This window comes from Harpia harpyja, chromosome 19 (assembly GCF_026419915.1).
Source record: "Harpia harpyja isolate bHarHar1 chromosome 19, bHarHar1 primary haplotype, whole genome shotgun sequence".
Classification (NCBI taxonomy): domain Eukaryota; kingdom Metazoa; phylum Chordata; class Aves; order Accipitriformes; family Accipitridae; genus Harpia; species Harpia harpyja.
The window spans coordinates 9,086,539-9,099,008 of NC_068958.1; the positions used below are offsets into that span (position 1 = coordinate 9,086,539).

A 12,470-nucleotide genomic window follows, 5' to 3' on the forward strand; every position below is an offset into this window, starting at 1 on the left:
TTGAAAGTCGAAGAATGCTTCATCTGTGACCCTTTAAACGAGAATGGCTTTTTTTTCTCCCCCTCCCCCCCCCTCCTTTTTAAACTTAGATAGTATAGATATTTTAAGCATTTTCCAACTAAAGGTCTGCACAAAGTTCTCCACATGGGGTTTGCCTGAATCCCACTTAGGGCATTGTCATACAGAAGAAAATGACCCTGGGGCTGAGCTGCTCTGCTTGGGAATAAGTAGTAAATTGAAGAGTGTCTCAAAGTTCCTGCTAAAAAAAATCCACTCAGGTGAAAATGGGGACTGAATGTAGGCAGATGCAGACATAAGGTAGGCATAGTTCAGTGTAGCCAAGGTTCCTGGTTCACATGACACACAACATATGCTCTGCCTACTTCTAAAGGCTGCTCCACCTGATAACAGCCTGCTATTGCTGCTCAATAGTGGAGAAACTCCCAGCTCGTGCTGAGAATGTCTGTGGTTTTCGGACCGAAAACCCCATGCTTGGGACTGTTACAGATATGATTTCCACAGCCCCCAGCATCTCTTTTTATCTATTATGGTAACAACTAATTACTTTCTTGAGTTTCTGTATGTAAGATGATACAAACCCTAAGGGTGGAAAATAGAAGGGATTTGCCCCCAGACTGCACAGTCAGTTAGCAGCTGAGGTGAGAACGGAGCTGATGTCTCCTGACAACCCGTCAGATCCCCCCATCGCACCCTACCCAGATGGGTCTTGTCAATGTAATGTGTTTTCACTTGTAAGACAATTTCCATTTTCATCCCAGAGTTTTTGCTAGGAATGGCAGTTTTTGCCGGTTCCTTGGCCCCAACGCTATTGAAATCAATGGTCAGACAGTTGCTGACTTCCCTGAGGAAAGGCTGGGATCCATGAAGCATAAGAAGATGATATTAAAAACGGGCCTCATTTAGAAATAGAAATCGGGGTTATAGACTATGCAATTGCCTTGAAAATCCACAGTTTGTATAGACTTAAAGTATCCCCAAATTAGCAAGGTTAAGCAAGCTTCTGTAAGTGTTCCTAGAACGTTTTGCTAGCCAGTGAAACTTTCTCAGTGCGATGTGCTTTACCCTGTTTGTGCCATTTACTTCTCTGTTGAATGCTGCTCAGTGGGGGGTAATAGAAATCTCAGTTGTAAACCAGGACTAACATATTTGCCTTTGGAAATATCATTGGTTGTTTTCAAACAGTGAAGTTTTGTTTAGCTCAGTTCTTTGGAACTAAAAAGCAGGTGGAATCCTTTTCTCCCAAAAAGAAGAACAGAGATTTGCATTTACACCGGGCTAAACTGAAGCTGAATGTACCCATTTAAAGGCAGCCGTTTGCAGAACGTTCCCCTTCATCATTGTGTCCCTGTTTGTACAGGAGGACTTGCAAAGATCTCAGTGTGCTGCTCAGAAGACAGTTGCTCGCAGTACTTGGTGAATACAGACAGCAAGGCAAAATAGGATTGAATGGTATATGTAGAGCTGCTCAGAGCTTTTAAGTAGGGGCACAGACAAGACAACCGCCGAGGTCTGTCTTGGCTTTATTTTCTAGTACCTCAGGACTCACCCAGAGTCAGTCAGCAGCAAAGCAGGCATTTGAACCCGTGTCTCCTGATAGTTGCTTGCCAGCTCTAAACCCTGAAAAACATTCACCTCATTCCTCGATGGTATATTCTCGATCAGAGGAAATCTGGATACACCTAAACCATGTGTCCTCCCCTCCAAGTCAGCCAGATCCACGGCAAAACTAAAGAAGACCCCCCCCCCACCCCAAAGCATGCTGCCCAGAGCTGTGATAGCAGTCGGTATCTCTGGATCCCATTCCCACCCCAAGGACAACTTCTTGCCAAAATCCTCTGGTACCCGACAGCAAAAAAAGTCTCTACTTATGGCACACACACATACACACAGAGTTGTGCAGCAAGGGGCTATAAGGAGATCTAAATAACAGGGATGGGGCCTTAAACAGAAATAGATATTTTTCTTTTTCAGGATTTCCAGTTCTAAAAAAAAATATAAAAAATGTACTTCACTTTTTAGACATACTGCCTACTAGTGTGTCATTTTGTGTTTCTATGCAGTATTGTTTCTTTTTTTGCCTAAAAGAATTTTCAAAACTAGGAAAAAGAAATTGGCACATACCCTGCTAATGCCTGAAAATTAGTACACATACTGACAACAGCCTAAGCCAGTCCCAAATCTATCCTTCCCCCTTTAAAAAAAAAAAAGGAGGGGAAATTATTTTTTTTTTTCTATTACAGTTTTCCCAACTAACTGCTGACATTTAGGACTGCATTTTTGCTTGATCCTTTTTTCCAGCATGCCTGGAAACTTCATCCCTCCCAGTTAGGCAGAGCCGGGGTCCCACATTACACGTTTTGTAACTAGTTGCCTGTTTGCTGGTGAGCACTTGTTGGTTTCTCTCTATTCCTGTAGCTGGAAATAGGCACCGTACTCACACCTTACGGTGAAGGCTGCAGCTTGTTAAGGCTGCGAGCTGGAGCCGTGGCTGCTCCTGGAGCGGGGACTGGCCCCCGGGAGCAGGGCTTGAGCTGTTTGCTTGCTGGATCTCACATTCTTTGCCATTCTGCCCTTGTTGTGGTTTTAACATTTGATGACCTAGGTATCTCAGAAGGCTGTTTTGCCTCAATAGGCATGTGATGAATTGATCTTAATTAGCTTGTGGAAATAATATAAGCCTGAGCATTAAGCGTGCTTTGTTAGGGTTTTGACATCTTCTTTTATACGTACATCTACAAATAAAATCAGGTAGATTAGCAGCCACTAAGAAATTGTTGTGAGTCACTGACTCATAACTACCGTAGGCTGCCTCTCCTCCTCTCGGTTAGTCATGCCCAACTGTGGGCAGGAGTCCACGCGGCTCTGGGGCCGGGGTTAGCCGTGTCCGTTTTGCTGGTAGGGACAGGGTTTGCCTCCAAACTAATCCCCATCATTCCAGCTTACCCACTGGAAGAGCCACTCGGCTCCGTCGCGGCTCAAGGCAGAGCGTGAGCCAAAACCGCGGCAGTGGAGCTCGCCTGGTTTGTCTTCAAGCACCAACTCCAGCCCTCAGGTGGCACCGGTGCAATGGACAGATACCGGAATGTGTGAGCAGACCTCAGCACCGTGTCTTTCTCTGGCTCCCACGTCAACGCCGGCTGTTAAAGACCAGGTCAAAAATCTTTGCTGGAGGTCACCGGTTTGTCTCCTCCAGGCTTGCATTGCAAAGCCACCTTCCCGTGCCCTGGACGCTGGAGGTGCCTCTTCGCTTACGAAAGCCGAACACCTAGTCACAGCTCACAGAAAGCATATTTCTGTGCTCTTGCACCCCGGCAATTGCCCGAAGGGGAGGGTAGCCTGCAGGTCTAGGGCAAGGACCCCGATCCCGTTGCCGGGGGGGGGGGGGGCAGACGCGGCAGGGAGAGCTGGCTTTGGCGAGCGGGGAGAGGAGGCGGCGATGGGCGCAGGGCAGCGGCCGTGCGGGAGCGAGCCAACGGCAGAGGGAGAGCGCGGGCCGGGGGAGCGGAGGAAGGGGAAGGGGGCAAGGCGGCCGTGAGGGCTGACGGGCCGGTGCCGAGCCGGAGAAGCGGAGGGGCCGCCACAGGTAGCGCGGGGCCGGCGGGGAGTTAACGGCGTTGAAGCGCCAGGGCGAGAGCCGTGCCCCGGCGCACCGGGGCGGGCTCAGCCGGCGGTGCTCGCCCGCCCCGGCCGGCCCATCCTCCGCCTGCCCCCCCTCCCGCCGCCGTTCGGCCGCCGGGGAGCGGCAGAGGGTCCCCGGAACGGCGATTCGGCGGGGGGGCGGCGGCGGCGGGGCGGGGCGGGAGGCGGAGCCGGGCGGCGGCGGCGGCGGCGGGCTGGGGCGGCTCAGTGCGCCCGGCTCCGCTCGCCTCCCCTCGGCTCGCCTCCCCTCGCCTCGCCGCGGCTCTCCTGCGCCTGGCTCCGGCCCGGCATGGCCGCTCCGCCGCGCCGCCGCCTCGCCGCCTCGCCGCCGCCGGCGGTGGTGCTGGTGCTGCTGCTGCCGGTGATGTTGGGCGGCGGGCCCGGCGCGGCGGCGTCGCGGGAACCCCCCGGTCCCTGCCGAGTGAAGACGGTCACGGTGTCCACGCTGCCGGTGCTCCGCGAGAACGACATCAGCTGGAGCGGCGCCCCGCCGCCCGCCGCCGCCGCCGCCGATTCCCGCTTGCTGCTCTTCGTCCGCAGCGAGCTGCCCGGCCGCGTCGCCGTGCAGGACGACCTGGACAACACCGAGCTGCCCTTCTTCACCCTGGGTAGGCGTCCGCACCGCTTCCCCCGCCGCGTCCCGTCCCGTCCCGACGAACCCCCCCCCCCCCCCCCGCCCCGCACCTCCCCGGGTCGCGGAGCATCCCGGTGCGGGCAGCCGGCTCCCGGCCGTCACCCTGCTGCGCCGGGATTTTCGTTCACCCTCCCCTCAGCGCGGACAGCCTGGTTGTGTTTTGGAGCTTTCTAACCCTGCCCTTGCTGCACCCTGTGTTTTGGGTTTTTTGGTGGTTTTTTTTTATTATTATTATTTTCCTGCTGGGGAGGGATTTTTTTAGCAGGGCCTGAGGGCTCCTGCCTTTTAAAAGCCCTGGGAGTAAAGCGTCTCCGCTCAGGCTGTAAAAGTGATGGGTGCTGCCTCTTGTGCTCCAACTTGAACGCTTAGCCCTGGAGGAGGTACCGCCGAGGGTGGGAGAACGGGAGAGGCTGTTTTTCTAGCCAGAGCCTAATTTTATAAATGCTTCGTCTTAATTCTCGAAGCTCCCTCTTGCTCCACGCACAACTCCAGCGCCTGGGTCTGTGGCGAACGCCTGCAGACTTTCCTCCTATCTCAGCTTTTGTGGGGAGGGGGATGGGACCAGAAATAATTCTGTTGTCGTACTTTCGTCTTGGTGCCGGATCCTGTTGTCTCAGATGGGCTGCCCGAGCTGCCTCTTGTCACTTTTATCCTTTTCTGTGCCTTAATCAGCCTGGGGATCCTCCAAGGGAGCTGTTCAGAATGCCGTATGGACAGCGCGGTGTTTACTCTGCCAGGTCACCGAAGGTTTTTTGTTGATCCCTTCTTTATCCACTAGCTTTTTTGCTTTTTCGGTGTCTGAAGCTAGGATAATTCGAGTACCTGCTGAACTTCGTCTCTGAGACGCTGCTTGACACCGCAGGGTTGTGACTTCCAGCGCATCGCCCTGCGTGCGTCAGGCGTGTCGAGGTGTGCCCGCGCCTAGGCTGAGCTAGTGGGCACCTACCGCAAGTCCCTTCCCACGCCTTGTGGAAGTGACTGCCTTTCACTGGATGCGATGCGCCAGGGTAGGAGAATGATTGTCTGTGTCTCCCGGTCCTCTCATTTTACCTTATGTGAAGCTTTCTTGTAGCAAGCGCCTGTAATAAATAAGTTGATGGTACTTCTTGAGCCTCTGAGGTTCTGGCTTTGCAGTGTGGCTTCCTTAGACGCGGTTGGTCAACTGCAAAAATCCCAAACAAACCAGATACTCTATTTCAAGTAATAAAAGTGAAAAATCAAAGGTTTGATGCAGTAGGAATGACATTTACCTTACAGTGATTAAAAGTAACAAGAAGTTTCATGGTTCACCGAGTTGAATTTTCAGATTAGAGTACAGTTTCTTTAGGGACTGGGTGTGAACTGCGCACTGATCTAAATATATCAGAAGGCAAAGAAACCCCTCTGTGTGTAGCTTAGATAATAGCTCAAGTTGGAGGAGAGAAATTTGTCTTGATAGATCAGAGACGTGATCTTGTATAGCAAATCCTATTTCTGTGAGTGACTGGCAGTAAAAAGACCATGTCTTGGTCTAAAAAATTCTCTTTCACTTGCCTGGGTTATTGGTTATGCGTGTACTCTTGGATATGTAGCATGTCTTGTGCAAGATTGTGTTTTTTCGCTGACTCTTCATGGACAAAAGACCCCAAAACATCCCCTCCTGTTTCCCCGAACCCACAGGCATCAGGCAGATTGCAAGATAAATGGAAGTTTTGCCCATGGTGGGATGGCTTCATCACGGTCCTGAAATTAATCAGCACGTTGCCTCCAGAGAAGGTAAAACACTTGTCCTTCCCCAAGGTCTAGCTCATGAATTGCTGTGGATGCTCTGATATTTTGAATTTGTTGCATTTCTTCCCATCTCCTGGTGTGGCAACTGAGTCTCGCTCGCTGTTAACTCTTTTCTGGGTGAGTGCTTCAGATGATTTCCGCTGGCTTGTTTTTCTAGTGCAGGAAGTAAGGCTGGAGTTTTCTGTAGTGGTGTGTGTCGTCCCCCCCCCCCCCATCCTTTTCTAAGTTCATCACTGGTGGGGAACCCGAGAGCTGCTGCTGCCTTGTAATGGTCTCTTGGAGGTGAAAATCACGTTGCGTGTGGGAGGTCAGTCGAATGGCTTTGGAGTGACTTGGGGGCAGGGATTGCTTTAAACAGTGGCTTCTCTTTGCCAAAATCTTTGGTAGCCCTTATCGCTAGCTGATTTCTGATGTTTATATGTATTTATGCATGTTGCTGAACATGTTTTGTGGCTGTCTGGGCCTGAGCTCAGGAAGACACGTAAGAGCTGATGTCCTGCCGGTCGCAAATGTGTTGATGGCTCCTAAATGTCTTTGAGTGCAGGCTCTCGCTGCTAGCAAAGACCACTTTCTGGCCTCGTGGGGGTAGGGATGGAGTAGGAAGACCTTCTAAAGCACACACCTCAGGACAGCCACCCTGACTGGCATCCTGCAGGGATTTTTGAAAGAAAAAAAAAAAAAAAAGAACAAAGCATAAAGCAGGCAGAGCTAAGTTCTGGTGCTGATACTACAGACCACCCCATTCTGCAGGGCTATAAAGTCTTTCCAGGCCAGAAAGCACGAAATAAAACATTGTCTTGCTTGGTGGCCATGAGTTTGTTTAAGTGCTGTGTTTAAGTAGGCAGTCTGTAGCCCTGGGCCTGTTCAGCAACTCCCAGCTTGGTAAGTCTCCTGATGCTGGAGTGGTTCCTGTGCCTCTCGGCACTCCTTTGCATTAAAGCAGGGCAGGGGATCTGTAGCTGAAGGCTGGCAGGTGCCAGAGCCTTGTCTGCAGCAGTGTGAAACTTAGAATCATAGAATCGTTTAGAAATGGTCGTTGGAAAAGACCTTTAAGATAGTTGAGTCCAACCCTAAACCTAACACTGCCAAGTCCACTGCTAAACCATGTCCCTAAGCACCACATCTTCTGCTGGTTCTTTTTAAGGGCAGACCAAGTTAAAATAGGCTGAGGAGACAGATGCTCTAAGTCAGTGGCTGGTACAAAGCACATGCAGTGCTCTGTGTCCCTTTTCTTTAAAGGGTTCTTCCTTCTAGGGAGGAAGCAACTTTTTCTGCTCCCTGGCAGTATGAGATTTTATTCACTTAAGTGTAAGTGCATAAAGCGAGAGCTTCCAGGGTTGCATCCCTGCCTGCGGGGAAGCCTGGTCCATAGGAGCCACTGCAGGACTGAGATGAAAGGAGAAAGCAGCACTAGGAAACCCCCACGCAGCCAACCCCTGGCCCCACGGCATGCTTGCAGCAGCAGGAGCAGGAGCAGCAGCAGCAGTGGGAGCAGGATGCGGGAGCAGGAGCAGGAGCAGCAGGAGGAGCGGGAGCAGGAGCAGGATGCAGCAGCAGGAGCAGCAGTGGCAGCAGGAGTAGGATGCAGCAGGAGCAGCAGCAGCAGCAGCCGCTCGCTCGCTCGCGTGAGCGGCGGGTCACGAGTGGCGTGCGGGGAGCGTGCGGGAGCCCGAAGATGCTCCGCCAGCAGCATCCGCTCAGCCGGGAGCCCTCCGCCACGGGCCCAGCCTGCAGACACCCCCTGCGAGCAGGTGGGAGGCCAGGAGGGAAGGGTTTCGTCCTCTCTCAACAGAGGTAGAAAACTTTGTTTCCTTGTTGCATCCTTCCCGGATTGCAGCAGGGGACCTGCTGCCGAAACACCGATCGGCCGCTCTAGTTCGCTCCGTGTCCCTTCTTCAGTGGGGTGTCTCAGTTTCTGTATTTTCTACACCTCGGTTTATTTTTTCTGTCTTGTGTTGTAGACAAGAAGGATGTTTCTTCCCCTATCCCCCAGTTACATTACTACAGAATTACCCAGCGAAGCACAGTGGTGGCAGGAAATGACAAATGTAACTTTGCCACCAGTGCATTATGTATTGCTGTGCATCCCCTTTCTTGAAAAAGCATCCTGCCCTTTCCTTAACCTTGGATACAACTGATGCTTTGCGGTATTTTTCCCCCCCCCCTCTAATTCTTCTAGTGTTACGCTGGCAAATGGTGCAGCCTATCATTGACTTTATTCTTGTACGATGAGGTCTCTCTAAGGTATGTATCTTGATTTAGTCAGCAGCCATGTGTTCTGTACAATAGCTGCTCCACAAGCAGCGTAGCCTGCTTTAAGTGCAATTCAGGGAATGAAGCAGTTAGCTTCCGAGCTAATTTAGATGAGCTCTGTCTATGTGTGAGCAGATATATATAGAGGAGAGAGAAGGAAAGAGGCAGACAAATTTTCATCACTGCTCTTACCCGGTAGTGGCTTACATAAGAACAGTTTACTACACACTTCTCATAAATGGCTCTAATGGATGCTGTTTGACAGGCGTCTGCAGTGCTACAGGGTTCTTTGTTTCAGTGGTTGTCAGAAAAGGTGCTCGTGCATCTACATTACCGGTGTCCCACCATGGCCCCTGTGCGTGGCTGATGATTATCCCCTGCTTCTCGAAGCTGTGCAGCTCTGCCATCTCCTCAGCAGTTCAGTGCCACTTCTTTTATCTTCTTTCTTAACTTTTCCTGAAGCCATCTTGTAACTTGAACTTCCCCTCTTTAGGGTAAGAACGCATTAAAATAAGGGAAAGCACTTAGTTCCCTGTGAATTGTTTGAATTTACTGCTTTTTCTGAAAACACTTGAGCAGGGTTTTGCCACCCTTGGTTTTGTCAACAACTCCTGTTTTTGCAGAGCGGGGTGGAGAGGCTGGAGGGTTACCCGGGGAGCACGGCTGCGACTGAAGCTTTTTGATGCCGCTGTTCGGAATTGCCATTCTCTGCTTTGAGTTGGCCTCTGAGAGCTGGAGCAGCATCGTGCGGGTAGCAGAGGGAGAGTGTGCCCGGTGTGAGACCCTGCTTGTCAGGGCATGGCTTCTAAACATTGGGTTGTCTCTGCAGAGAGAAGCCGATGAGCAAAGTTTGGTTTCAACACCTCCCTTTTCTGTGAACTGCCTCCTGCTAGACTTGCTGCACTGCATATCTGGCCAGAAGTTTGGTTAATCAGGTTTTGGGGTTTGGGGTTTTTTTGTTTATATTGCTTTTCCTGGCTGTGCCCAAGGTAGTCCAAGAGGTAAAGGGTCACATCTTCCGCCGGGCAAGTGGAGGGAGCCAAAAAGCCTCAGGGAGGTGGTCCAGTGAAGATGAGATGTGCCGGTGGGCTCCTTAGGGTAGGGACTGGGGGGAATGTAGACCTGAGAGCAGGGGCTGCTGCCCTTCCCCTTCATGCCCATCCACAGCCGTGTGTGGCCGTGGGGTCTGGGCCAGGTCCCCGGTGGTGGGGGCTGCCTGGGGAGGGTATGGAAAAGAGCGAAAACCTTCTGGTAGCAATTTCCTCCCCTCCTTGTATGAAGCTATGAGATTACTTAAGCTTTGCAGGCGGTTGGGTTCTGTAGTTGGAAAGGGAAGGAAGGAGAGCCCGGCGCGGAGTGGGTTTGTACTGGTGGTGCGGGTCCTGAGCTGGAGCTCTGCCCGCTGTGGTTGCAGGAGAGGCGAGCTCTGTAACACCCAGAAAGGCTGTAGGCACAAAATGCCCATGAAAATGGGTCAGTCCTCAGATGACCGCTTTCCTCCCCAAAGGCAAGGCTGAACGTGGCTTGTCCAGCTCGGGGGAGTGGGGGGTGGACTTGCAGGGATTTTGCTCTGTCTTGGGTATTTTCTGGGACAGAAATCCCAGTTAAAACTGGACTCTGTAACTGAGTGGCGGCAGGCTGTACTCGGGGAGCTGCTGCTTTCCAAGAGTACCCGCGTTGACCAGCTAGTGGCAACAGAAGATTAACTATAGAGAGAGGAGCCGGTTTTCCGCAGCTGAACTGTCAGGCTGGAGCAGTGGGAGAAGGCTGCCGGCTGGGGATCCCCTCTGCTCCCCCCTTCCTCCCATGTGATGGCAGCGGGTTTTCCATGATGTTGGTGTGCCAGAGACCTTTATTGCTCTTCTGCTGGAAGAAGAAAATGTGCTTTTCTTCAGAATTATATGGGGAGCTTGCATTTCTCTGTGGGGGCTGGGGAGGTGAGTGACCTCCAAGTGCCACCACGCAGACAGACATTACCTCCAAAACTTGCTGTCTTTTCCTTTCTAAGCCCTAAAAATGTGAACCCCGGCTGTGTGATGGAGAAGCCTTTGTGCTGCCTCACTGATACGGTGCTGACGTGCAGTGTTGGCTGGCTGCGAAACCGGGCTGAGCCCTTGGGCTTTCCTGTTGTAACAGGAGTTCAGGCGTGGGACTGGCTGGGGCAGGAGGAGAATAGATTGATGCCACTTGTGGAAACGATGAGGTATTGATCTTATGCTACCTTGACATATATGTTAGCAGTTGCAGGTGGCTTGAGAAACACCTACCATCACACCAAAATGCCTTGTAGAGTGTGGGGGTAGACTGGGGTTGGAAAGACTGAAAGGAGAAGTGAAGAAAATAAAGTGCCTTAATTGAAGCCTTTCGTTGTCTGCGATGCCCACAGTACAGCTCGTGTCGGGAGTGTCCTCCTCCGGTTGCAACCATCTGAAATGGGGAATGATGAGCCTCGGCCAGTCTTCCCTTGCGGCTCCCCAGTCCTGCCCTTGTCACCACCTGTGGGGTGGGTGACGGCATCGAGCAGAGATGGTTCTTGTGCATAACCAGCTTAAGAAATGGTGCCACTTAAAAGAATTGAATGCTTGTGCTGCTGCTCGGGTCTCAGCTAATGCGGTTAAGGTTTCCAGTGTCCAGACAGTATGGAGACACTTAATGGTATTGAAGAAGCAGAATGGCATGCAGAGGGGACGAGCAGTGATCTTGGCTGCCTGCATCTGCTCTGGCTGGGTGAGGCTTTCTGTTGTCTCCTGGGAAGGAGGCAGGTGGGGGAAAAAAAAAAAATCACAGAGTAAATGGTTTTGGCCCATCGATCCCTTTGGGCGTCTTCCCTGTATGCCGTGCAAGAAGCACTGCTCTTGAATGCATCCAGCGTGCTTATCCCACTGCGGTCGGTCCGGGGAGGAAGGAGGGATTCCTTGCAGGAGCAGGTTGGGCTGCTACAGCCTGCGAGAAGATGGGGCAGATAAGATTTGGAGCCAGGGTTCTGCCTGTGGGCAGAGGCGGCTGGTGGAGAGGAAGACAGAAGTAGGAGTTCCCCTCTGTTTCTCATTATCTGTTCCCCACCAGTCTTGCACCCCTCCCTCTGTGCTTCCACCTCTCCCATTCTCCGTGCAAGACAAAGTCTGAACGAAACCGCACCTGGCTTTGAAAGCAGCAGCGAAAGGGGAGAAATTTTCCATTAGCAGCATCAGCAGTAAAAGAGATTTTTTCCCAGTCACCTGGTAACTGCTGTATTTAGGAAGATTACTGAGCTGATGGTGTTGCTCCCAGGCATATGCATGGGAGTGATCCTGTTAAGAAGGGGAGGCGAGAGCCAGCTTGCGTGGCCGCTCGCACGGAGATGAGCTGGTAAAGGTTAGCTGTGCATCTCTCCACAGGGAGAGGAGAGCTGCCGCGCTGGAGAGGGGACCCGCTGGGCCTAGCACCTCGCACGCATCGTCATCTGCTCTTCCAGTGCACGAGAATGAGACAGAAATGGCATCGCCAGCTGCACTAACGAGCTGCAGCGGGGGGAGCGGAGCGTGGCTCCCCGGGCCTGGGCGCTTGCCCATCCTCCAGTGGCAGAGGGAATGCCTGGCTCCAGCCCGCCTTTGGGGACGGGCAGCTTGTTTTGGTGCCTGGTACCTTCCTTTCTCCGGGTCTGATGAGAGGTGCTTACGGAGGGATGCTGCCCTGGCCGCAAAGACCCTACAAACTAACTGGGGATGTGAACCCCCCCTCCCAAAAGCCCTTGGTCCTGGGACCACGTAACTGGGCTGCAGGGTCTGGAGACCCCAGATTTGCTCCCAGCCCTGCTGCCGGCCGTGAGCGTGCTCACAAGAGCTCAGCTGTGCTGATACCTTTGAGGCTTTGGTTCTTTTTCCTTTTACCCCTCCCTTACATCTCTCTGTGGGGCAGCGGGGTGACCCTACCTGCGGCCGGAGCCCTGCCCTGGCTCTGCTGCGTGAGCTGGGCTCCCCGGCCAGCCCGGAGGGCTGCTGGCTGCCGAGGCACTCGCCTAACGAGGCACTCGCCTAACGTGGCACTCGCCTAACGTGAGCTGGCGTCGCAGAGCGCGCCTGCGGCTGCTGCAGTTGCGGCTGTGTCTGTCCCAAGGCCGATCACAGCCCGTATCCTTCCCTTGCTGCTCTTTCTGGTTCTCAAGCGATTGGCG

The 12,470-nt window shown here is 52.7% G+C and overlaps 1 protein-coding gene across 2 annotated transcripts in view; it reads left to right on the forward strand.

The window, feature by feature from the left end:
• Positions 1-3,855: 3,855 nt before the first annotated feature.
• Positions 3,856-12,470, forward strand: part of ASTN2 (astrotactin 2) — a 361,642-nt gene continuing 353,027 nt past the window's right edge. Inside the window, exon 1 of one of the 2 annotated variants that reach the window (XM_052814689.1) lies at positions 3,856-4,268. In XM_052814689.1, coding sequence (XP_052670649.1) covers positions 3,950-4,268 — 319 coding nt within the window. In that variant the 5' untranslated portion in view covers positions 3,856-3,949. The remainder of the gene's footprint in view (positions 4,269-12,470) is intronic. The other variant, XM_052814688.1, reaches the window with a different exon arrangement.